The 27,446-nt window shown below is 39.2% G+C and overlaps 1 protein-coding gene across 3 annotated transcripts; it reads right to left on the bottom strand.

Moving 5' to 3' along the window:
* Positions 1 to 347: 347 nt before the first annotated feature.
* STARD3NL (STARD3 N-terminal like) lies at positions 348 to 24,898 on the bottom strand. Of its 3 annotated transcripts, none has more exons than XM_036398671.1 (9): positions 24,820 to 24,898; positions 11,888 to 12,184; positions 9,096 to 9,173; positions 7,222 to 7,299; positions 5,474 to 5,527; positions 5,265 to 5,382; positions 3,664 to 3,762; positions 1,551 to 1,620; positions 348 to 836 (listed from the first exon to the last, which is right to left on the bottom strand). In XM_036398671.1, the coding sequence occupies exons 2-8, from the start codon at positions 12,110 to 12,112 to the stop codon at positions 1,568 to 1,570; spliced, it is 705 nt and encodes a 234-aa protein (XP_036254564.1). In that variant the 5' UTR covers positions 12,113 to 12,184; positions 24,820 to 24,898; the 3' UTR covers positions 348 to 836; positions 1,551 to 1,567. The 3 variants fall into 3 exon arrangements, with proteins under 3 accessions (XP_036254564.1, XP_054369966.1, XP_054369963.1); XM_054513991.1 differs by lacking the exon at positions 24,820 to 24,898 and adding an exon at positions 24,312 to 24,456 and having other exon boundaries at positions 348 to 892; XM_054513988.1 differs by lacking the exon at positions 24,820 to 24,898 and adding an exon at positions 24,312 to 24,456.
* Positions 24,899 to 27,446: the final 2,548 nt, after the last annotated feature.

Here is a 27,446-nt window from a genome sequence, read left to right as displayed (position 1 = left end):
TTGAATTTCTCTTTCTTCTCATAGTTTATTCTTACCTGCATCCTCTGAAACAGATCTTGGCTATTCTGAAGCAATGTAAGGGATAAACTTGGTCCTGGCTTCTATTTTCATTCATCAGTTACAGAAGAGAACTTTATGAAGAGCATACTGAAGCCAATGCACCAAAGAAGTTATGCGCCACTACACTAATATGGCCTCCCTACAGGCCACGTAGGGAGTCCAAACAGTACTATAACACATTTTGCATAAAATCTATGCAAACTGGAGTCCTTATTGCCCCACAAATGCAGGAATGGTAAATGTAGATTTTTTCAATGACAAAGCAATGAAATATCATAATTCATTACTCATGTTTTAACATTTTTATTTTAGAAAGTGAACATATCCATTAAAAAAAAAAGAAAATGCATGGAATTAAAAAAAATAAACATAAACTAATGACAAACAGCAATAACATAAAATAGTTTTATCTAGTGAGACCCAACAATTATTAAATATACTTCCACCACAGAAGTTTTACTTCATTATATTACCAGTCTCTTGATTAGGTACACAAGACAACACTTTCCAGTAATTACCTAGTCATTAGAAGATCAACTTCAGGAATCACTGAATAATAAAATACATTGTGGACAAATACTTTCATACCACCTGGGAGGCAACCTAATATACATATGTCAACAAGGTACATCTTCATGAGGTATTACAGTACATGGGAACCGTTCCCTTTACTTTCTAACGAGTAAACTCTGCTGTCAGCAGCTCTGCCAGCAAGTCAGCCACAGACTCTGTTGCCAGTTTCCAAACCCCAACAATTTCCTGCAGAGATTTTCTTTCTGCAACAGATCACACAAGTCAGGATGAATGAAGATGGGAGTGAAGAAAGCAGATACTGTAAACAGGTAGGTTGAAAAGAAAAGGTCATCCACTCTTCAGGTGAGCACTAGAAGGCTTCAAATCAGAACTTTCAACTTCTCAAGAACATTTAATACCTCCCCCAGCCTAAGCTTTGCTGTGAGTGGTGAAGTGAAAGCATGGGGCACAATAATTCCAGAAGTAAATTAAGTCATTTCCAAAATAAGGAAGTAATCTCATATTTAAACAAAGTACACTACAAAAATGTTAAGATGAGGCTGCTCCAGTGTAACCCCTTTGTAGTACTAAACAGGAGAGGAAATAGCAAATCAGGTTTGCCCATGAATCTTCAGGCATATTTGTCCTAGATTTAAACCAAAGAAAATCTCTTCCTAGCATTCTTGTGCTTTCATCTCCAAAGAAGTATATCTCTATGCTGCCAAAAAAATGAGCTTTTACACATCTGGTCCACCACTGTCCTTTCCAGGAGAGCCAAAAAATAAATGCAAAGAGCCCAACTCTAGGCTCTCAAGAGCTTCGCAGGATTTCCTTCTTGAAGGCTGCTATGAGAGACAGACTGAGTTCAAAAATTATGAACTCTTAAGAGTTAGCACACCATTTAATTTGTTTGGAAAGGAACTAGGAAGAAAAGGCACATCTTCAGGAATATTCAGGTTCTACGCGAAGGAACTTACCTGCTTTTTCTTATTTGCTATACAATTGGTTTTTCACTGTCTTGTTTTTCTTCAGAGTCTTCATCAGAACCTGAAAAGGAAAACAAGAATGCTGTAGATCAGTTGAGAGAAGTTAAAAGACACAAAAGTGTTAAGCTTTTTTTTTTTTGACAAATTAGTCTGAATGACTTTCATTTCTTGCAATAGCATATCAGCTGTGTTTTGAAGTTCAAATGGTACAGAAACTGAATAAATTTACTCCTTCCAGGCTGATTTTCTACTTGCAGCCTCCAGAATAGACTTGGTTACCAAGTAACCAATGTCAAAGATGAAGGGTCACACTATATAAAGAAGTGGCTCCAGGGCATGTCCCTGGACATGTATCGCTCCAAGAAAGACAAAAAGAGACAAATATGCTGAAAATTCCAACAGAGCTTATTTTATATGCCACCTCCTAAAAGCAAAGATTTGTTTTAAAATATGTTGCCATATCAGCAGAAGGGTTTATTCCCCACTGCACGATCACAGGGGATAGTTTATCTCTAAATATTTGTCAAATCAATATGTATGGCAATGTGACCAAAAATTGCTCTCTTAGAATAATCCATAGTTTGTCTTCTCAGGAAGAAATGCAGATTTTTGAAGAAGGATTTTAATAATGAGCTGTTTTTACTCTACATTATCCAGCAATTCCACTCTGTTACTACCAGTGTGTGTTAGTTCAAATATATTAATCTGACTGCTTCTTTTGTGTCTCATACCCATAAATGGTGCTTAAAATATACTTGGCAGTCAGGGCAGACCTGGAGGAAGGACCTGAGCTGTTACTGAATCCCATTGGACAAGCTGAAAGTAATGGCACACCTACAGTCAATACATGCATGCTGAAACACATCTCACTGCACAAGCAACACTGACCCAGCCACAATGTCTAGAAAAACATGTTGGCTTCACTTGCACTTCCTCTCACACTGTGTATTCTGTTGCTAAAAAAAAAATCCATAAAACCCAGGCTGAACAGCTGAGTCCAGTACAATACTTCCATTATTCCTCAAAGCAGACCCACAGTTTTAACTAAAATCCATTTTCACTTTGAATCACTGGTTATACTCGACACTAATGCTCAGTGACCCCTAGATGGAGCTCGGAGTCATTCACTAAGCCAGCCAAGATGCTCAGCAGAGAGAAACCAGACATACATTAAAAATGAAAAATATCACCAACATGTATAACTCTATACTGCAAGAGAGGCAAACTTACCTGTAGCAACTGCCAGATATCATTTTAATTATATTGCATTAAACAGCACAGCTTTGCAGAGGAGGTTTACATTTACATTTTAGGGGAAAAAGACTGATACAGGAGTAGGGGTTCCCCACTGCATTCTCAGGTAACTCTAATTAATTAATTTGATCAAATTAATTTGATCCATTAAGAAATTACTTACTTCCTTGAAATGCTTGAAACACATTCTTGAATCTTGCAGGATTTACATTTATTTTTGATTTAATCAACTCATATCTCAACTAGACAAAGCAAATGATATGCAGAGTTAAGATGTAGTTAACATTACCCACTGATTTACTCAGACAGGTGAACCTTTCCATGGAGAGAAGGCTTTTTTCTTTTTGTTATGAGAAAAGAAAAGAAGCTCTGATTGAAATTTCAGTTTGCCTTATAGCAGTTTCAGGTTCATTGTCTATCCTAAGACAGTATAAAGCTCCAAATTTAGGCTGGATTAAATTGTGCATTGCTGCATAAATGCTATTGCTGGCAGATAAGAGACCACAGAGTCACAGAACATCTCAGGTTGGAAGGGACCCACAAGGATCACTGATGGCAGAAGCAAACCATAACTGCCTCCTTTCAGTTCTGGAGCCATTTTATTTCAGACTTACCTTGCTTTTAGTTAGAATATGACTCATGACTTATACTCACATGTCTTGTAACTCATCTGGTAGACAGTAACTAAACTGAATTACTGAACAAAAAAGAATCTTGCATTTTAGGATGATAAATACAATTTTCATTTAAAAACAAAAATATATTTTCCCCCTTCCCCTCTTGAAGGGCATGAAATATGCAAGAGTGTAAAGTGAATATGAAACATGGGTCACTAAGCCAATGTAACTACCTGCTACAGACTCAGGGGGAGAATAGAACTGCCCGTCAGAGAGGACTCCTGGGTGAAGAAGAGCTGCTCGTTCTGAAGCATCCTGTGCTATCAAAAATCCTAAAAGAAAAAAAATAGCAGAAAATAATTCCTCAATGCTAACACATAAAATCTAAAGATCAAATACTGATGAAGAATCTTGAAGACTGATGTATTATATTAGCACTCCTAACTAGTTACTTCTTTAAATAAATATCTTTTTACAAAGCATCAACAATTAATTTAACACTTATGTGTTCTATTTAAATGCTGGCAGCCAAGATGACACACACTAGCAACACAGAGATATTGCACACATGAATTAAGGAATTTTTCCTTCTACTATGTGTGATTACATGATTAGGTTGCCATATGTAAATTCATCAACATTTACTGGCTAACTAAAACTTCTGAAATATATTTTTAATGGTCAGTAAGGTGCCATGCAAAACCAAATAAATTATTTTCTCTCTTTGCCACTATGACCCTTCACTAATGGCTTGCTTTCACCCATCTGTCTCAACATATTCGGTTTCTGCAACCTTGACGAACTATTTGCATGTGTATGTATGGAATATTTTGTCTGTGAATATTCAATATGAAAAAATGCAAGTCTCCAAACTGGTTAGATTTCTTATCTTATTTAGATAACACCGTGATGAAGCTGTATTTCCTCATCCCCTTACAAGATAGAAAAAAGTTACTGTAAGTTTCTTTTTCTCCAGGTAAACCCTACTATTCTCATTCAACCAACTTCTTTCTCAGACCAGTGAAAAAGAAGAGGGAAGGGATCAAAGCAGAAAGACAGCACTCAGAGTCCATAAAAATGGAGGCATCCATGCCCATGTAAAGTTTCTTGATTTACCTAACAGATAAACATGCCTTTCCAACAGAATTTCAGACTGTATTTCAGGTAATGATGCATAAATAACAGGTTGGGTGTATAATTACTCTTCTGCTATTGAAACTCACAAGCATCTGCAAGCTTTCTCTCCCTCACCACTCAAGCAGTATTCTCTTTCAACTGAAACAGTGGATTTCCTCCATTTAGTTGAATATATTGAGTGTCAGATGACCTGGTGCCTCATCTCAAAGGTTGAAATTCACACTTGTCCTGGTCTCATTCTGCCTGTGCATGAAACAGACTCTCCACAACACTTCTTTGCTTTCCCCTTTCCACCTCAAAAGAAGAGGTAGTGACATTGAATCAGTTATTGTGTCTACTTTTCCTAAAAGAGGAGCCAGACACTTTATGCATTATTCAGAAAATAAAGTTTTACAAGCCCAACTTAGTTAAATTTTCATACCTCAAGCATACAAAATAAAACACACTCCCAAGTGCTTGACAAAACTGCTCATCTGGCCCTTCTGACTTTTAACTTTGCCTCCCTAAATTAATTAACACCTCACTTCTTTGACGGCATATGTTCCCCTTTCCAAGAGGAAAAAATCATGCCATTTGAGTTAATTTTTTTCACAGCTCTTCAAATTTTGAGAAACTGAAAGAAGCATTCTTCTGGCCAGTTAACATGGGATCAAGTGTTGCCAACTGCAGTGACTGAAGGGAAATAACACAAGCTTACTATTTTCTTCTTCAGCTTCTTGTGGTAACACTTTGAAGTCCAGGAACCAGGTTTCAATCCAGGCAAGTATGAATGATATGATGGGCAGCACATAGCCAAAAGCACCCTGTGAGAACAGCTAGAAAGAAAGAAAACATTATAAAAGTTACTCTAAAGAATCTTGCTTTTAAAAAAACGAAGTAAAACAAACATTTGATTAGAATATATACCTGTGAAATAATTACTTTTGCTAATAAAAAGGCACTGGTCACTGCTGTTGTAAACTGAAAGAGACAGAAGAGATAAACTAATTAATGGATTTAGCTTCTTATTTATGCCATTACCTATTTGTTACAACTCTAAATATTTACTGACAACAGCAAGATCACATAGATTAATAAAATGTAACAAGCATGATACAATTAACTTAAAGTGTTATTTAAATAACCTTATAAAAGGTAACCTTTAATACAAACACCTCCAAACATTGATTTCCACATAGCATTTGTGTAGAATCTAAACTGCCTGAGTATGTAAATTGGGATCTTACTGTATAATGAAGATAGTCTACTTAATTCATCAAGTCCCTTAAAAAATAACCAACTATTTATGTATTTGGGAAAAAAGCAAACAGCAATTGTTCCAAATGCTTTTCACTACCATCCAAATCAAAATATCCATTTAAAACAACAAAACATATTTGTGGGAATAAATTTGAATAAATATTTTAATTCATGAAGTGAGTGGTATTTTGAAATTTTCTTTTTGGAAGACTTGATACTCTCTGATGTATTTTAAAAAATCAGCATGCTGGATAAAATATCTTAAAAACCCCCAAAATCTGAAAAAGCAGTGAACAAGTCCTGTTCACATAAGTAAGTCCTCTATGTTTTCTAGTGCATTTGGGTCCAGCAATTCTTTAAATAACAGCAGAACCAACTCCTGTTAATCACAGGCAGGATGTTAAAATTCAAAGCTTTGGCAAAACCTTCAGTGAAGCTTTATGTATCTAAAATTATGAGAGTGGATTCACTCTCACCACCTCACAAACAAAGGCATCAAGTTGGAGGATTAAGAAACACTCTAAAGCTACTCAACTAAGAGCAAGGACTTTTAAGACGCATGCATTTAAATATAAGCACAATCAGAGCAGCAGCTGCCACTATGTATGTGACTGTGCCATGCTAGTAACACAGTCTATAAAAATCATGGCATGTAGTCTCAGAGTACTAAGCAAACTGCATGCTACTCACTTGAAGAAAGTTACACATGAACATGCTCTACATGCACCTATCACAGTGTAAGGGGAAAAAAAAAATTTTACAAAGCACTAAGCCAGCAATAGACCTATTTTATTACAACCTATAGTATTGACTGATGGAAGCATGAATTTTTCACCAAATTTTGCATTTTTTGTCATCCACACCATACAGCTGCATTAAAGATATTGGCTCCAATCCACTGTGGTTGCCTACAGCTCTTGAGAACTTCTTTTTTAAGAAGGGATACATATTCAACATTTTGTATTGGAGCATGAAGCAGTACAGGTGCTAGCGTTCAATGGGTGGCACCTACAACTTTTTAAGGAATGTGGGACTTAATGGACACCTGGATCTCTGGTACAATAATGCCAATACTTGTTTTCTAAGGAGGTTCACTATTACAAATTCAAATATATTTCCAACATTGATTAGCAAGTCTCAGAGGTAACAAGCAGTTATCCATACTGGATTAAAAATAAACCTTCAATTTGTATTAACGTGATACCTAATAACAACCATACCCACTATTCTATTAAATTCTTGCCTTTAGGCAGAGAATCTTCCAGAAAACAAGTTTTTAATTGGTTACTGGGCAACAATTTTTTATATAGATACCATCAAGACGATTCTTAACACACAAGGGTTAAGAGGCATCTAAATTTTTGTCTGCTTGATCCATTCTAGGAAAAACTCCATGATGCTTGGCCACTACTCACAGCTATTGCCCACCAATGGCGCAGTCTGCACATTGCATATGCAAGTATTAACACCTTAAACCGAAAGACTGCCAGTAGCTATAGAGAGAGGAAAAAATATTGGTTGGTTAATTCAGAAAACAGAAGAACCACAACATTCTCAGCTCACCAAAAATATTAACTACTTACAAAGAAACTTATGACAGTCTAAGTTCTGTTACCAAGAAACAAATTTGAATGTGTCCTTATAAAACAGAAATAGAAGGCGATTTCCCATTTGTAAAGCAAATGGCAACATCCACCTGCCTAGACAGGCTCAAATGTGCCATTCCACTAATAAGTCAGAAACATAAGAAAGCTATACAAAGTGTCTTTATGATGACTTTACCTGACTGGAATCTAAGCAGTTATGTTAATCCCGATTAACAGCTGGATGCAGTTAATCCAGCAGATACCTTGAGCATCACTGTGCATCTCACTGATCTTAGCAGTGTGCTACTATACTTCTAGCATTTCATGAAATACTAACATTGCAACAATCGGTTATTCTTTATGTAGCTGCTCACGATAGCAAGTCATTCTATTTGGCAGTAGAGAAAGGAAAGTTATGGTATTTGTAGGCCAGAAAATTAAATCAATAGCAGACAGACAAGATCTCTGAATCAGGGACTCTGAGCTTCAATTTCCCTATTTATTTTTTGACAGTAGATTTTCAATTCTGAACACATCTTTTAAAACAAGTTGAAGACAAAGTGTGAAACAAATGCTTAAAAATGAAGAGAAATCAACGACAGCCATGGCCAGAGGTATGATAAACCCATTTAATCTTACGCAGATGTGTAGTAGAAACAGAGGAAATCCTGTGAAAACCCACAAACAATTTTGCAAAATTTAAAGTCCTAGTCCTGTTCCAGGGAATAAAGTTTATTATTTTGCATTACATGTTCTTACCCCTTGGTTCACCTACAGGATAAAGGAATTTCAATGGTTACAGATAACATTTTTTGCCTTCTACAGCATGGTATATCTGGAGACCCTGCCAGCAAAACAATGGAAAAGGGAGAAGGAGCATAGTTTGCCAGCTTATAAAATTTTTCAATCTAGTATGTAAGTTCATTTGATACAGCAAATGCCCAATGTAGAAGTAAGGATGGGGTTTTACACCAGTTTCAAAGAGAGATTCCGGATATGGTCATCAGTAAAAATGACTGATACCAAACCAAGTTACCTCTGCAAGGCAAAGAAGATCTGGTAGAATTAACAATCTTGCCCTTTAGAAGAACTGTAAAGAAAAAGCTTTTTCTTGGGTTGTGCAGCTACAGACTTGCTTAAAGAAAGAAATTTCCTAATGCAATAGATTTCCTCTTATGTGCCTAAGGTACTTATGCATAGTAAGAGAGCATCATCGTGTCATTTCTTTTTGCTGTTTGAGTTGAAACACAGAACTCTGAAAAACCTGCCCTGTGCAGGCCACCCTGGGCACAAGTCTCTCTTCATTGCAGCCACCTTATGCTCAATGAAGGACAAAAATGTCAGTTTAAGCAAAATTATTTTAGAGTGCAGGGCTGTGGGTCTTGTCCTCTTAATGAACTACCTTATGTCACATAAAAGTCACATTCTTGACTGGGTTTTCCATCTGCTTTTCCACACACCCCAAAGCTAAAGATGCAAACAGATTGGCCCTAAGCATTTCTATCTACAGGCTCCATGAGCCTGCTGCCAGAGCAGGACTGAGCAACCCCTAGATGGGTGAAACTTGGCCCTTCTGGTTTAAATTATCAAGAAAAGATCAACCCTTTCACAAGACTCAAGGAAGGACTAGGAAATATCTGTGGAAGGAGGAATGGGAAAACTATACTTTTACTGCTCCTTTTTCTTTTTTTAAGAACACTTACAAATATATCAAAATATGAAGAAGAGTAGTCATAATGTAGGACTTCTTTCTCTAAGGTAGTCTCAATGCCTCCTTTTACCTACAAAGGAACAACAACACACACAGCTTCAGAAAACAAAATACACAGAAATATGAAGTGTAAAACTAATAATTCCCTGCTGATTTACAAAAAGATCATTAAACTAAATACAGAAGAGCTGTCTGCCAAGAATGATAAGGTCAAGACTACTGCTGCTTTTTGTTTTTCAAGATTACATAGACTTTTTGAAGTGAAGACATTTAGGATTATGATCTGGCCTAGGCAAGCAACATTTCAGGCTGTCCCAAAATAAAAGCAAACAAGCTATTGAGGGAGGAATAAATGATTAAATGTTAAGGACTGTTACACAATCTCACAAAGTGTTTTCCTCTTATAAGGAGCATCAAAACAGCTGATCAAAAAGCTAACCATAACCCAGTTTCTAGTTAGTCACATGTTTTACATAGGAAACAGAACAGAAACTGAATCCATACTTCAGATCTCTTCCTTATCAGCCCTCACACAATTTGTTAAGAGAGTTGAGCCAAAAGATCCACAGTAAAAAAAGCAGAAGCTGCAACTATTAGAATAATCTCACACAAATAACTAACATTCAAGTTTAATTCTTCCATTTGCTGATGAGATTCAAAATTACATCTTCCTTAGTCACCATGTTTCTTGCCAGTGGAAGGATTCTACTGTTCAAACTGGCCTTGTAAAAAAATAATTTAAGGTGTATTGGCTCAGAGAATGAGAAGGAGTATCTATCTTAGTTGAAAATTAAAAACCTCAGTGTCCATCTCCAACTGTTTTTAATATGAAATTCCATAATTAAGCACTGCATGAAATAGTTATGTAAAACACCAACAGAAGGCTTTAAAACTGAGTTCGACTACTGTCATATTTTTAAGGAAAGGAGCTACCAAAGCACACCAACAACATATGCTCACTATCTCAAAGCAACGCAGTCTACACACTTCCACACCTTTCCAACTACACTGCTGGACAGTGTTTTCCTGAGACTAGTCACTCCACCTCTGAATTTCTTCTATTTCTTCTCCTCTTCCTCCCCTCTATGGCAACCTAACAAATAGCCACTTTTCAAATATAGTTTTCCCTTGGTTGCTCTACTGTATCAAGTGTGATTATCTGATTCCAGCAGAAACAAGGAAGATCAACTTCCCTCACTCCCAGCTGTTCATCACTATGTGGTTGTGTGAGCACCATGTGAAAATAAGGACAGAGAACCATGGAAGCCTTGATTTTTGCTCAAAATGCCATGGAGCTACTCCCCGAAGCATTTAACAATAAGCTACGCTACACCCAAGGAAATTGGATAACAGCAACAAAGTGAAAACAATGTTTACAGGAAGTCTCATAGCAATTCTGACCCATTACTTATGCACCAATAACACAGGGTCCTAACACAATGCTATTTGACTTCTCACAAACAAAGCAATTCAAAGAAAAACAGAACGAAAAACCTAAGCACATGCCAGATCCCAGATATCAAATTTTAGCTTCTAATCTCATTGACTTCTAATGACAAAAACCCGTTTTTTATTCTTGCTGGCATATGGCAGTATAGGACACTGGTTCATAATACGTTGTCCGGAAAATACAGCTTTTTACAAAGAAAATTGCTGTGATCTTGAGGTCCCTTGATACTGTAGCATTAAAATGAAACATCATGGTATCATGAGTTGGCAGCATTTTCTATTCAGAATCTTCAATATTCTAAGAGCACTCATGTGCAAATCTGCACTCTGAAACCTCAACAAGAGATACAAACTCACTCTGTTCCTCTTAGTCGTACAAGCTGTTGAGAAACTGGCCTAAAAAAAGAACTGCATCAGAACACTATGCTACAACCACTTTTCCACCTCGAGAGAAACAGAAAGTCTAGTCCCAAAATTACATCATTTGGGCAAGCCAAATTTTCTTTCTCAAATTAAATAAGAACGAATAATTTTCACTGTATCAATGAGCTATTGAACAGTCAGCTCCGGAAGCTTCATAATGTAAATCAATAACCAAGGTTATTTATCTAGCAAAGAAATGCTGATAAAAATATTTACTCAAGACCTTTCTTTCTAGAAAAGGGATTCCTCCTTGGTGTGTCCTTTCTTAAATGCAAAACAGATTACACGTTAAAACTCAAGAACTAGGATGCTACTTATGAAGTAACAACAAATGAGCTATCATGTTGCTTTCTGGAAATTTTAGACCAGATTACAAATGCTGGAGTTAAAAGGTGGCAACTGTGGGAGTTTATGTTGTTTAAATGCACCCTGCCATCCATACTGCACAACATACCAAGTTTACATCAAAGAAAATAAAACAAAAGAAAAGTTTTGGCCATTAGAAGTCCTTTCAGGGACTAACACATCAGTGAAATATCACTGACTTAAAGTTGCTCAGAAGGCAGTCTTGAATCTGGTTAAAATTCACACTTCTTGCTAAATTCAAAGATGTACAGTAACATTTCTGTTTGATGCCTGAAGACTACACTGGATTTCAAATGTTTTTTTCAGCATGGTTCACAGACTACAGGAACATCAAAAAGTTTCATAATAAGAAGATAAACATATAACGAATAAAAGTAGATGCAGTTGAGTAGGTACTGTGTTCATGGAAGCTTAAATAAGCTGCTTAAACTAAAACAGATACAAATAACATAATTTTGGCTAGAAAGGAGCAACTTATCAACCATCTCTGAAGTGAATAAAACCTTAAGATACTGTCTAAGGGTAGGTACTGAAAAGACAACTCACATTCAATTCTATTATCCACAGTAAGGTTATGAATAAGAGATCAAATGTAACAAACAAACAGAAAGTCCTTCTGACATCTGAGATGCCTTTCTTCTCCCTGCCTTCATATGACTCAATCCTTGCCATCAGCTGTGTGGGGTTGATGGAGTGGACATCCCGCAAGGAAGGACAAGATTCCACACTGCTACTGTGAGCATTTTCTGCATCAGCTGGGACCCGAATCATCCTGGGTTTGCTTAGAGTGGTCTTCTCCCAGTTTCACCATCACTAGAAGGCTGATCCATACAGGAAGGATTTCTAAACAAACAAACAAAACCAAACCACATTAGTCAACAAACCCCCATAATTCCAAGAGCTATTTTCATCTTACAATGTCAGTTCTCTTCTTGCTAAACTGATGACTAAGAGAATTAGGCAAGTAGGCCCTTGAAATTGCTTCTAACACAGTATCAAGCTCATCTTCATCTCTCAGAGGATTTGTGAAGCAAGAGAATTAACGATCAATTGGGCTGTTTGAAGTAAGGGAACACTGTCTAGATTTAAAGGGTCAATTCTTCATGCTGCTAGAGTGAGATCATTGAACAGAATGAATAAAAAGCATGATGCTGTGCATCCTTTAAGGTTTTCAATACTGACTTAAATGCTCTCAATAAATAGGAAGACCAAGGAATTTCCACATACAATTCCTTAAAAATAGCAGTGCTGGTTAATAGCACATCCAGAGCTGACACAAACAAAAGATGAAAAGTCCATTAAAATCCCTGAATAGTGTAGTAATCATTCTATAAAGCATATACACTGCTATTTGCTCTGTAAATTCAGCTGCTATAGCAACTTACATTGCCAGACAGTTTCTCCATTAAAAAAGTGTGTGCAACTAGTGGTTAAAGGTAATGCAATTACCCTAAATCTCTTGACTACAAGGCTTTTGAAAGAATTTTCAGGCTGAATTTCCTATAAAACTGGGGCAGTTTAATGCATGATTCACTTAAATCCTCCATGAGAACATTTGCCCAATTAAGGCTTCTAGAAAGGGTGGACTCAGAAGGTCACAAAAGTTTCATGGAAACACACAGAAAATTTAATTTTATGTAAAATGCTTAGATGATTAAGCTATACATCCTGCAGTACAAACCACATCAGACAAGTTTTTGTAACACTGGGGGAATAGCTTTTTGAAATTCAAGAACAAAACTTTGCCTCCTCCTGGGTGGATTATCTCTAAGTTAATGGCAAGAGATAGAGAAATTCTTCCCACTCCTGTCTTTCAACAGTGTTTCAACTCCAAAGCTGCAAGAACACAGTCAGCCAAAGCTCAACAGGGTGTCTGTAACACACCACTAGGCAAACACAAGGGAGGATACAAGGACACAGGGAACAGTAAAGGTGGTGTGGAGAGCTGCCAGAGCACACACATCACAGCTGAGGAAGACAAAGCCAGCCAGGGAGGGTCAATGTCTAGGTCAAGTCACACAGAACAGCCTTTAGGGAATTCAAAGCACCAGGCAAGGGTGTACAAGCACAATGCACCTTTGTATCTTCTTCCTTTGTCTCCACAACAGCTGCCTGAAACATGGCTGGCAAAGGGCTGTAGAGGAGGGAGACATAAGTGGTGTGTGTTTAGTCAGGTGCCTTGAGCACTGCAGTGAACTTTGGGCACCTGAACCCAAGGGTGTGAGCAGGATCACTGCACTCCAGCTGTAAACAGCACTTGCTTTGTACCGGAAACCCTCACACTAAAGTGCCCTGCTATGTAACAGCAGCCCATAGGAAAATGTTTGGGATGAGACACAAACCTCACATCAGGTCATCATGGTTATATTTCAAAATAAAAAGAAAATAAAAAGATATGTAACACCTGAACCTCCAAAAAAATTCCATCTGTATTGGCTAAAATATTTATTTTATTTTGATGTGGAACTCAGTGCCAAATATATAGGAAGTTGTAACTTCCAGTCTGGATTATTGCTAGATACACACAGGATGGCAATGCAAATAGTGCAGCAAGAGTGAATTGTTTCAGAATGTGCTAGTTCAGCATCCATTTGCCTTGTGGGGCCCTTTGCAAAGAGAAAAGCATGGTTTTAAAATGTGTTGGCTACCAGTTTGTTTTCAAGCATGACTCAAAACATCAGATTCAGCTTATAAATCCTATGTACTCTGAAATCCTTACTACTGACAGACTTTTTCCCTCAAAGCCCTATAGACAGGGGGATACTCACAGCAAGAGAATTTGTCCCTGGTCTTGCTCTGCCTGCTGATCCATCAGATCCATGTATGGACACATGGCAGGGCCTCTCTTGTCACACTAAGCTGGCATCAAAATGTTGTGATTCCTTAACTGAACAGACATAGCTTGGCAGCTTTTTGCACTCATTGCAACAGCTCTGCAAATTGATTAATCACCAAGTATGTGCTAAAGATTGTTTCCCATAGTTTCTCTCATTAACTAAAATAAAAAGTTCCTTTGTACCTGAATGACATAATCAGTCATTTCATCACACCAACATTCTCAGACGGTTTCAGTGGGTGGGTGCACAAAAAAATCTTAAATTCTTCTTGGCTGTCTTACAGGCACGTGAAGACTATTAAAAAGCAGCACTTCCCTTTTAGTGCTGGATGGTGACTTGGCCAGCTGCTTTCTTTCCCATCTCAGCACTACCAGAAACAACATTTCTCCTCCCTTGCACTTCCAAAGCACCAGTCACGCCCCATCTCTCTCACCCATCAATAGTTTGCAGTGGGAGTGAGCTCTGCTCTTCCCTTGGCTCCATTTCTCCAGGGGTTCTTGCTTGTGCAAAACAGCCTGTGCTTGGAAGGGTTCCAGGCTTGCAGCCCCATGAGAAGCTGCCACTTTTCAGCACTCCATGTGGATAACACAAGCACCAGGCAGGCACAGGAGTGCTTTTCATGCATTCCTGGCCAAGAAACTCAGTGGTGGAACAAGTTTAGGAAGGCAAAAAAGGTGTGTTTGTCATTGAGATGTGTCACACGTTTGAAAAAACCACACAATTCTTTTGCATGTGACTATTACTGATCCTTATTCTTGTTATTCAGGAACCAGGCAGTGCTTGGCCTGAATTCATGCTGCCACGTTACTTGAGTTTTTGCATCCAAAGTGATACATGACATTGTTGTTGTTCTATCGTCATGGTTATTGTGCTTTTTAAAAACCAACATAATTTTAAAACAGAGAAAAAAAATTATAAATTGGGTGTGAGGATGTCTGGGGTTTGGGTTTTTAAAAGCCAAAATGCAAATTCAGCCAGAAAAAAAATTCATTATCAAATAAAGAGTGAAAATCACATTCTTAAAACTTCTGAGTTGATTTTTCCTAGAAAGAGCCTTCTTTGTGCATCAGTCAGTTATTTACTTTTCTGTGTCTGGTAAAGGTTAATATTTTAGATAATTTTTAGGGTGTTTTTACAATATCAGTAACATATTTTCAAGACAGTTTGACACCTGGGTGTCTGGGTCTCTGATTTGAAGGAAACTGGGTTCACCTGGCACCACTTCTTTTGGCTCCAGGCAGTTCCATTGTTTGGGTTATTCTATATGGCAGGGTTCAGGAAGGATGTGTGGTCAAAACAAACACATTCTATGAAGAAGTGATGTTTAGAGACCAGCACATTAATCTTCTGCAGAGCCTAGGTGAAAGACACTCACCAGAAAGATAAACAGCCCATAATTCAGAATATTCCAAGAAACTCTATGGGCAAACTTGCCTGGAGAGGTGGAGATCATAGCAACTGTGTTGGATACATCTGTGCCATTAACTTCTTGCCACAAGAGACAAGTGAGTGAGACAGAAATCTGTTCTCCCCACACAGTCCCTCCAGCAAATGGCTTTCCACAAGATGCAGGGGATTTGCAATGTTCTGTAGCTTTCCTTTGCCAGACTTCAAGTGATGGTTTTCAAGCTAAACTGAAGATTGCACGAACCTGCTCCTGGGCTACACCTGCACATTGTGATAATGCTTGTGAACATCTGTTCTGAAAGAGTCAGAAAAATAAAATCCTGTTTCCAGTATATCTCTGTTACATGTTTTAAAAGTGTTTTCAAAGCTAAAAAAATCCCTGGCATTTCAGGCAAATAACAGTCTGGTTGTTATTTGACTGATCATGAGTGCAGAATAGAATAGAGTATTCAGTTGAAAGGGACAGAAAACCTTATCCAACTGCCAGACCACTTCAGGGCTGACCAAAAGTTTAAATATGGCATTAGGGACAATGCCCAAATGCCTCTTAAACACTGTCAGGCTTGGGGCATCAACCCCTTCTCAAAGAAAGCTCTTCCATGGTTCAACAACACTCTTGGTAAAGAAATGTTTCCTCCTGTCACGTCTGAACCTACCCTGATGGATGCAGCTTTCAGCCATTCCCACATGCCCTACTGAGCACCACTAAGAAGAGATCAGCAACTTCCCTCTCCACTTCACCACCTCAGAAAGCTGCAAAGAACAGTGTGGTCACCCCTCAGCCTCCTTCTCTCCAAACTAGATTAACCCTGTGTCTTCAGCTGCTTCTCACAGGGCATTGCTTCTAGCTCTTCAACCAGCTTCAGTGTCTTTTTGCACACATTTAAGGACTTTCACATCCCTTTTAAACTTTGGGGCCCAGAAATGCACAAAGTACTCAAAATGAAGTTGCAGGAGTGCTAAATAGAGTGGGATGATCACTCCTTTTGACCAGCTGGTTGTGGTGCATTTGATGGTTTGCCACTGCAGTCTTTGAGCCTATTGTCAGCCAGCATCCCCAGACCCATTTCTGTGGTGCTGCTCCCCAGCCACTCTTGAAATTTGTACTTGTGGAAGGTTTGCACTATCCCAGGTGCAGAGTCTGGCATTTGTTCTTGTTCAGTTTCATGCTACTGATGATTGTTCAGCACTCCAATCCATCCACATCCCTCTGCAAGGCCTCTTGTCCCTTGAGAGTGTCAACAGCACCTCCTACTTCAGCATCATCAGCAAACTTGCTGACAGTACATTGACTCCTGCCTCCAGATCACTGATAAAAACTGTGAACAGAACTGGGATTGAGCCCTGAGGAACACCACTGGTCTCCAGCTAGGTGTAGCCTCACTCCCTACAACCCTTAGAGCCCTGCCCTTCAGCCAGCTCTTCCAGCAACCATCTACCTGCTCACAAGTCAGACTTGTCCAGAAGGATGCTGGGAGGTACAGTATCAAACACCTTAATAAAACCCAGGAAAACTATATTCACCACCTTTCCTTCATCTACTAGGCAGGTGAAATGACAGAATCCACAAGCTTACTGAAGTTTAAAAACATTTAAGAGGGAAATAAAACTTCTGAAATAAGAATCCACATTAGTATATTTGTGATATGCCTTCTTCAAAAAATGTAAGATTTTAATGACGCTTTTTTGTTTTCTTCATAACTGCATATATTCACTCAACTGCTAGTAAAATATTTAGCTAAGTAAGTCTTCTATGCTGACCTATTCAAAGTAATAGACAACAGCAGCATATTTTTCCTGGAAATAAAGCCTCCAAAGTTTGTATCTATTTAAATTAAAGGTGTGTTTTGTCTTTTTTTTTTTTAGCACTTAATCATTATGCCCGTAACTTAAGCTTCCAAACAGAGAATTAAATTCTCAAACTTTCTAGTGAAATACAGATTTTACACTTATCAATAGTTTTAACCAGTATAAGTAGAAGTATAATAAGTGAAAAGTAAATCAAGCTAAAAAAAGTAAATCAAGAATCAAAGTGATCAAGCTTAGGACTGCAGTCCTTCCCTGCCCCCAAAGTCTACTTAAGACTTCAGCAATACATGGTGAGAGCTTGCCCATGATTTCAAGCTACATTTACAATTAACATCATTATTTTCATTCATACTGACAGAAGCAGATGGCCCACACTGCATGTGTCAATTTTACACATATCTTAGAGATGGAACATCAGAATGCTGCTTCTCTTTTCTATCATTATTCTACCCCTATTCTTCCAGTTTATTGTCCTTGGTTTAAATTATTTTTGTTTACTGCATTATTGTAGCATACATGAGCAACAGCACTATATATGATTTGTTTTTCTTTCCAAGAAGAAAACCACACAGCAGAATTTAACTGAGAAGAGATAAAAGAAGTGATTAAAAATGAAAAAAATAAAAATGATGACTCAAAGGCTATCAGCAGCTCAGCAAAATGAAAACTGAAAGTGCCACATGCAGGCAATTTGGAAAAGGCAATGCTAACGTACTTTAAAATATCAGAGAAGTCACCTTTGCATAAAGTAACTAGGCACAAAATGTAACACTGTGTCACAACTGCTGTTGAAACATACTGAATGCCTAGAATACTTAGTATATGTGTCCAGACAACACTAAATATGGACCAAACATTCCTACCATAAACAGCTTTTCTGCGAATGTTAAAAAAATAATCTGAAAGTATTTCTTCTTTCCAATGAGTAAAATAGGATGACATGGCCAATATAGTGGGCAAGATGCTCAAGTACTGTGAAAACTACAGGGTAGTTTTTTACTGAAAAGCTGACACCAAAAGAGCAGCAATTTTCACTCATAAGAAAAAAAAAAAACAAAAACCAAACAAACAAAAACCCCAAAACCCAACAAAAAATCCCACCAAAAACAAACAAAAAAAAGCATTTCCTTGCTAAAAACTTTCCTCATAAGGAGACAAATAAAAAATGCCAGTTCTTTATCAAAGGACTGATATACTTTCTGATCAAAGGGCTGACATTGCTGCTTACACTACCTGCTACACAATATGGATAAACCCCAAAATTTCTCACAAGAACAGAGCTTAATACAGTAATTGGTATTGTAACACTAACATTCAAATATTGAAGTTATACTTTAAGACAGTTTTAGGCAATTTTAACATAGCTAAAGGAAAATGGTCTCAAACCATTGTTTACTCTGGCACCATCATGAAGCTCGACTTCATTCTCTACCTAGGCATAGACACAAATTGCTCTAGCCAACACCATGGACAGAATATACAATTCTCTGTAAAGACTCTATATTGGAAGTCAAATAAACCAAGAGTTTCTGGTATGAAGCTGTATTAACCTGCAGGAGTATTAGCAGAAGGCTCTCAGTGTGTTTTCTGACAGTATCAGCACACACCCTGATTAAGAGCCAACACAGATAAAACCAATACCTATGAAGTAATGCTGACTATAAATCAGGGGGAGGAAAAAAACCAAAGAGCTGGAGACTGTCTCCAAAGCTTACCTGTCTCGGGAGTTTGCCATTTATTGCAGCCCCGAGACACGTGAAAAGTCTCTGTTTTGGCCCGTGCGTTCGAAGACTGAGTCGGAGTTCTTCAGTTTTCGGTCTCAGAGTTGTTTATTATATCTTATCTATAAAAATTTTTCTCCTGTCCAGCCGAGGTCCGCTCAGCAGGACAGCCAGCGGCACTCTGACTGCCCCCGGGGGCGGTGTTGTGTCTTTATACCACAAGCTACGTATAACATGTTTACAATTACTTCCCAATACCTATCACCTATGTTAGACAGTGAACTTCTATTCTAAACCAATCCCAAAGTGCCAGCATCACAGCAGAAGATGGAGGTAGAGAAGAAGAAGAAGAAAGGCTGGACACACCCAAGTCCCTCCATCTTGTCCCCAAGACCCCTATTCTAAAAATCCCAAAATCTATTTTTTCACCTAATGATAATTTTATTATTACACTACTTAAACTTCTGTGGCTTTCAGGTCTTCATACAAAGCTGGCAATTTGCTCCACAGGTCATAATCAAACCCACAGGTGTTCTGGGCTGTGTGCCAGGGTCTCCGAGTCCCCCGGCAGGGGTCCCAGCAACTCTGGACACCCAGAGAGATGTACTGAGTTCCAACATACCTGGACACATTTTTTATGGCTTTCCACTATAAATGAAGAATGAAACCCACTCTGCTGACATACACTGTCCCTTTTGTTTATATAACTGCAAGAACTAATTTTCCTGAAATCCGCTTGCAGCAGATACATTACTAGCAACCTCCTGATAGCCACTGCTCCTGTTCCTGAAGAGCACTTAAATCCCTTCCAAGCAGCACTCATTCTGTCCCTAACTGTAACACATCATTGCCTCAGAAATATTTTAATGCTTCAATGCATTTAAAAACACTGTTTGAAGCATTGATCTGTCCAAAACAAATATTCCTTAGTGAACATGAAGGGATATTTAAAAAAAAAACCCAAAACACCACCAACAAAAAAACCCCAAACCTGGGGCCAGACACTTTAATCAAAGTCAGAATGAAAAATTTAAACTGATGCACACCCACAAAATTCCCCAAACATAAGCAGAAGATACTGTAGAGCGCTTTGGCAATACTCTAGCTTTTCAATTAGGCAACACAGCAGGAATTACAAGTTACAAATATGTAACACATTTAAAGACTGGGAAGGTTTCCCACTGGAGGAGCAGGGCAAGATTTACCAGCATACAGGAGAGAGCTCCTTACAAAGAGTTTGGTTTTATCTGAGTGTTCAGAACTAGAGTAGCTCTGATTTATCCTGAAATAGCAGCTCTTACCATAAGTGACTTGTCCCGGTAAAAACAAAACCAAAACAAAAAACCACCAGTTTCCTTGAGAAAAATGTTTCCCCAATTTCCTATGCTCCGATGGTGACCTAGCAACAGTAACAGGGCAATTGCACACATTTGTACTGAGCAATGTTTTTCTCAGACCATTGAAAGAAGGTGAAAAAGAGAAAGAAAAAAAAAAAAAAGGAAATACATTTTCAGGTTAGTAGAGCATCTGAGGAAATAGCAGTGTCACCTTTCTCTATCCCAAGAGTGAAACTCCTAGATTCAGAAAGTCAAATCAAAGTGCTCCAACCTTGGACTAGTTTTCCCTGCAGCAAAAATATCCCTGTGACTGAGCCATGTCCTGCAAAACACTATTGTCCTTTTCCAAACACTTCATTTTTTATTCCACAAGAACTGAGAAAAATGGCAGAGTAAACAGCTTGTAAATTTGGCATCAGCGTTGTCCTTCCTCCCTTTCATCTCCATAGTCTCCTCCCCTCTGGACTCCTTCTTAAGAGCATATCCCAGACTTTTACTTTTAAAATGAGCTCAAACCAGAATGAATGGCCCATACAGGGCTCAAACCTGCACCATGCCATTATTAGAGCTGTGCTAATATGCAACTATATCCTATGTTAAGAAAATACTAAAAATGAACAAAAAGGATGCACCATAACATGTTCCAAAGGTCTGCCTCAGATCTCAGCTGCACTGAAGATTCTTCAACATTGCAAACTACAAAACTGAATCCTGTGTATGCTATCACTGTTAGGTCCTTAGAACACAGAGAGAGAAAGTATCCCAGGTATAGAACTGGCAACATATCATCCCATTTACAACCTATACATTCCAAATGACAGTACTCACTTCATCAAATCAGAGAATGCTATGGATTAGAATGGACCTTGAAAATCATCCAGCTCCAACTCCTACTTAATTAATTAACAAACCAAAACTTAATTATCAAACCAAAACAGTTTTTAAAAAAATAACATAATCCTTTCTTTTGGTTTAAATCTTGTTCACTAATCTTGCCAAAGACCTGAAACTATCAGGATTTTAAAGTTTTATACAGTCAGCTCCCCACAGTTGTATCAATCCATGTATACAGTATTTTTGTCTGTTGTATGTATGCGTACACATTCCAGTCACAAGAAATAGCTACATGAAGAAGAAAAGAAAAGAAAAGAAAAGAAAAGAAAAGAAAAGAAAAGAAAAGAAAAGAAAAGAAAAGAAAAGAAAAGAAAAGAAAAGAAAAGCTAATTATTTCTTGCAAGAGCAGGGAGGGAGAGGTGGGCATAAAGGGGAACTGGTACAAAAATAAGGGAAAGACAGTTGAAAAACCTCCAACAAATCTGGTACTAATGCTCCTTCACATCTGTTATGTGCTCTCTGAAGCTGATATTGTAGCCTACCCAACACCAGCTCATGAAATGAAGATTTCATGGCAAACTTTCTCCATTAAACACTAAATAAGCAATTGGACCTAATATCCATTCAGTTTCTCAGAGTTAACTATGGGCCAAAGAAACCATTTAGATAGCAAAACCCCATCTATTTTATCATGTCTGCATTCCTCTAAGTACAAAACACAATTTTTCAAAGATGCCAAACACCTCACTGATTGATTGCCTCAAACATCAAGCATGATACTGGTTTATAACACTGACTACTCCTACTTGTTTGGTTGTTTTTTTCCCAAATCAACAACAAAAATATGCCCCAAGGCTGCTAGCCAGATACTACTTGGACAAGAAAAGCTATTCTTTTGCTAGCACAGAACTGTGGGGCTCTTCCTGAACTAGCTCAGGCATTTTATGTATTAGTGAGAAACACCCAGGATTCTGTCACTCCCTCAAGAACTATTCCACAAAATGGTGCAAAAGTTTATTCCAGGCAAACAACCCCTGAAAATTCCTGAGTCTTAAATAAAACAGCATTTCAAGAAACTGACATACATTTCAGAATGGGATAAACTTTTGTAAGATTTTTTTCACTCTTAATTCCTCTTTTACAGCTCTTGAAGGTGCTTCAAAACAAAAGGAGGTTTCAGGTTTTACATTTTAGCTCTACTTTTCTTTTTTTCTTTTTAAAGGACATTGTAAGGAAACAATTATCTAGTCCAAGCAGCAACAAGTTCTAGCAAAGACCTACATCTGAACCACAAGGAGAAAATACTTATTTTAACACACCTCTGTATAAGTTATCTAATTTTTCTGTCAGCACAAAGATAGAAATTAACTCCTGATGTTTGAAGTGATGCTATTTTAGGCTGATAACTGAGTAGCTGAACTTAATATGGAGAGCATAACATCATTAGAAGATATTCAGTTGTGGTTTTTTGTTCTAAGACTACTTTTTTCAACTTTTCATTTTTAATTCTACTCCCAGCTGAATTTAAGACAGCAAGGCAGAGAGGTAATGTACAAGTTGTCTTTTAACACAGTTGCTAATGATTCCAAATTAAGAACAGATGTTTAGCACATACAGTTAAATTAGAGAATGTTTAACAAGCAACAAATCTGTGATCCTTCAAAATGACTCATCTGAGTTGCTGGATGAGAAATCACAGCTCCTGCTGTGATTTTGATCACAAGTGTGATTTACCATTATCATGTTATCAATACCTTCTGCAAAATCACTGGTAATATTGTTCATGCTGACTTAATTCACTGAGTGAAATCCTTTAGTTGTGCTTATTAGAAACTAGATAACTGTAAAACATTTCAACAAATATATTTTAATAACTGTATGTTTAGCTAGGATGCTCTGACAAAGTTTAAAATGGTAAAGTGTAAATACATTCCTTCTCGTGAATGAAGGCCTAGAACAATTGTGCTAAACTCATTTTGAAAAAATCATGGCTTGAGAATTTATGAAAATTAGACCACATTACATCAAGACAACCACATTTAAGCCCAAATGCACCAAAACAAATGCCTAATCCATCTGAGTTTAGTATTTCATCAATTCCAACATTGTTAAAAGGTCATATATATCTTTCTCAACATGCCAAGTCTATAGAAAGCAACATTCATCCTGAAAAGGTCTTACACATGAATAACAAAAAATACTTAAAATTATGGATTTGTGCCACAACAAGAGGATCATGTGTGCATTTTATGTAAAGTAACTGGCGCTGAACACCATCAACAAACAAACAAACAAAACCCAAATCACTCAGCATCTGGCCTACTTAAAACTGCAAAGCTGACGAAAAACATCTACTAAAAATAGTAGCGCCACTACGGACTTATAAATAGAAATGAATCTTCTCATAATGTTGAATTCACTAACAATACCCCAAAACACGGCACAAAATGACAATTTTCATAGCAATTAATATTCAACACAATATATATAATACATACATATTATATAATCCAAGACGACAAATTTGCACAGTCAAAAGTATTGACAACGTGGTGCAAAAACACAGTGATGGTCTTATGCTTTTAAGCGGACTAATACAATTAAAAACCAAACAACCTCTCCAAACAAGTTTAGTATTTGTGGTGACTATTTCCCAGGTTAAAGTCAACCACTGTGTCTGCTGCCACCTGACCACAGTGAACTGGGAGCTGCTGAATGTTAGCGCTCCATCAATGAGTAACTTGAGCTGCTGCTGCTGGGGCCCGAAGGCTGCGGCTTTAACCCGCTCTCTCTGCAGACGCACCAGCGTCACCTTCGACACGGATTACAAACGCTGCTCTTCACCACTGTATGACCCACTTTAAATTCGGATGCTGAACGCAGGCAGTGCCCCTCCGAACCTGCCTAAATTCAGCCCAACGCCAGAATTAACCCTCAGCACAGCATTTTCCCGCGATGCAAGCCGGGGGGTCGCAGGGCCCGGTTCGCTCACAGCGTTACCAGCAGGACAAACAGGTCGCCGTACCTCCCTGAGGATGGAATTGCTGGGCTGGAATCGCAAGGAGAGAGGGAAAGCAAACCTGCTCCGGGTCCGCCGGCAGGAGAGGCGCTAGGTATGCGGGAGAGGCGGCCCTGCCCGCAGAGCATCCCCGAGCACCGCACGCACCCCCTTCCCGGAGAGGGATCCCCTTCCCAGAAAGGGACCCCCGCCCCGCTCAGCCCGCCTCCCGGCACGTGATCTCCTTCCTCCTCTTCCTCTTCCTCTCCCTGCCCCCCCTCGCCCCAGCAGGGCAGCGGGCTTCAAACCGAGGGGGACAAACCCGCGCCCTCCCCGGAGAAAGCGGCGGCTCCGGCACCGGAGGAACTGGGGAAAAGGGAGGGAAGGGAAAGGAAGGGAGGGAGGGAGGGCCGAGCCGGGCCGCACCGGCGGCCCCGCCGCCCCTGTGCCAGCAGCACGCCCCGCATCCCTCCCGGCCCGTTCCCCGCCGCGTTCCCCTCTGCCCCCGCTCCGGGCGAGGGGGCAGCGAGCTCACCCAGCGCGCCGCTCCGGCCCGCAGAGACGGCCCCGCCGCACCGGGCAGCGCCGCAGGCCGCGGGGACGGGCGGGGCGGGGCCCGGCGGCAGGGGCGGGCTCGGCCCGGCCTCCCGCTCCCTCACGGAGCGCGGATGCGGCGGGACCGGCGGCACTGGCTCGCCCCCGGTGCGAGGGCTCGGGGAGAGGCGGCAAGTGGGGCAGAGCTCCGGCGGAGGCAGCGGGAGAGGCCCATAGATAAGGCTCTTATCTTTGAGCGTCAACACCTCCAAGTTGTAGTGCAGCCGTCGGGACGAGCAGAGGGACCGGTTAGTCGTCGTTTGCCCTGCTTCCACTTGTGTCTTGTCATAGCACAGTCCTTATCTTTGCGGGGATTAGCACCAGAAAATGACACAATTGCAGAGTTGGAAGGGACCCTCAAGGACCGTCGAGTCCCAATTCCCAATCCCAATTCCCTGCGCAGGACACCCCTGTAACAAGAGTCACACAATGTGCTCAAGAGCATTGTCCAAATGTTTCTTGAGCCCTGTGTCAGGCTTGGTGCTGTGACTGCTTCCCTGGAAAGCCTGTTCCAGTGCCCAAATCCCACACTCTGGATAAAGAACCTTTTTCTTATATCCAACCGAAACTGTCTGACAGCTTCAGGTCATTCCCTTGGGTCTTGCCACTGGTCACCACAGAGAAGGGATCTAGGCATGATTGCTGTCACTGTGAAAATACAACAGAAAATCAATCACCCAGCCGCTCTAGGAAACGATCCATTCCTTTGGGAAGCACAGTCTCCAACCTTATTGAAGCCCAGGGCTTGTCAAATGCTTACATATGTCATAAGGTTTGTCTGCAGTTCAGTGCTGCAGGCTAGATCCACCTCTTTTAACAAGAAATGGGTGTAGCAGGGAAACAGAGGAAGAAAGGTGAAAATAGAGGTCCAGGAAATCTCAAGATAAAGGTCACTTGCTCTGCCCTGCCTTGCCCACTCCACTTCAGCCCAGCGTCTTCAGGGATATCCATGCAGAGTAGCTGCAGCAAGGTGATGCTGGGCTGTTCAACCTGGAATTAGAACACTGCTGGAAACAAAGTACTCTAAGAATTTATTATTTAAAAAGACATGATGGTAAATGATAGCTGAGGTGAATTGCTTAATCTTTGTCCCACAAACCCAGAACTCACAAGAAAATGTCCTCTTCAGTATTACCTCTGATTAATGGGAAGAAGAATTTCTGGAGGTGTGAGGAACACCTTGCAAGATGCAAGATCCTTTTCTTTTGTCTAATCATTTTTTCTTAATCTAACTTTGTAAATACAATATTTGTAAATACTTTGTAAATACAATCTATCTAAATAAATACTCTATGCAATTTTATACTTTTTACTCATGTTGGTTTATTTTGATTATCTATGTTTGGTTTCTTTTGTTGTGCTTTTTGCAGTTTTTGTACTAAAGATCACCTCAGGCTTTCAGGGAGGTAACTGTTTTTACTTATTACTGTTGTTTGTCATGCAAGTACAAAGAGAAAGACTTGGATCTCAGTCGGCAGTCTGTGTTTGAATTACCTGTCACCAAATAGGTTTATACAATATGCTTAACACATTGCAAACCAAAGGCAGCAATCCTCTGCCACAGCATGTTTTGAAATAAACATAGCTTGGAATAAAATGTGGTTGAAATTTAGCTGAACAGATTAGGAGTATAATTTGTGATAACACATGAACAGCCACTGTTATTGAGGCCTCATCTGTAGTTGAAATTATATGAAAAGATAAGTGTTATGTCTTAAAAATATAGCCAGTAAATAGAGGGTAGATTTCTGAAAACTAAAGCCTGTGCAGGTTGTGTGTAACCACTAACATCATGAGGAAAGCAAAACCCTCAGTACTCCTTCATATTCCTGACTGAATGACTTGTTACAATCCAATTTAAAAAATATTATATATTTGATAGCTATAACTAGCTGAGGCTCAGATCTCAATAAAATGCAGCTATCAGATCTGATAGCCATACATGCTCACAGAACCAGCCAGCTTGCTGGTTAGTAGGGAAAGAGAGATCTGACTGCAAGAAAAGGCAATTAGATTGTAGCTCTTCCATTTTGGAGTTATGCTACAATAGACACAGGATTAGAGGAGCAAAAAAATCCCCAAACCTAATTTCCTTAAACCTTAGATATTAAAGAAATTTTTCCCACTGAGTTCTCATCTCCATTAGATAGGCTTATTGGCACCAATCAATTATGATACCTGATAGCTCCAGCCAAGTCCCTGATAGGACGGACTGTGGAAAAAGAAATCCCTGGGCAAATACACCCTTACAATGTAATCTCCCCATCCATCATGTGACAGTCTGGAGCAGCAGCTGTACTGGGGCTTTGGTATTGTTACCCTTTTTTTTTTTTAACTGAGTGATTGCTCTGTGATCATTTTTACATCCCCTTAGGTTGGTTTCAGTGGGGGTTTCAGCCAGTTTTGTAGTCTATGTTGTAATAGTGTTGTTACAGTTCATGTGCCACAATTTAGAGGCTGTCCACTCTGGAAAAGGAACCATCAGCTTTAAGGGAAAGGCATGACAAAACTATGGAAGGGAGGGGGAAAAGAGATCCTGGGTAAAATCTAGTAGAGATGAGAAATATC

This window comes from Molothrus ater, chromosome 1 (genome assembly GCF_012460135.2).
Source record: "Molothrus ater isolate BHLD 08-10-18 breed brown headed cowbird chromosome 1, BPBGC_Mater_1.1, whole genome shotgun sequence".
Lineage (NCBI taxonomy): Eukaryota > Metazoa > Chordata > Aves > Passeriformes > Icteridae > Molothrus > Molothrus ater.
The sequence above is the reverse complement of the archived record's forward strand: the minus strand, read 5'-3'. Positions and strand labels throughout refer to the sequence as shown.

Excerpts from the sequence above, each read along its gene's own strand:
- STARD3NL (XM_036398671.1), bottom strand. The coding sequence starts at position 12,112 with ATGATTCGGGTCCCAGCTGATGCAGAAAATGCTCACAGTAGCAGTGTG. Across the intron at positions 9,174-11,887 it reads TGTGGATAATAGAATTGAAT|GTAAAAGGAGGCATTGAGAC; the intron begins GTGAGTTGTCTT and ends GTTCCTTTGTAG. Across the intron at positions 7,300-9,095 it reads CTTCATATTTTGATATATTT|CTACTGGCAGTCTTTCGGTT; the intron begins GTAAGTGTTCTT and ends CTCTCTCTATAG.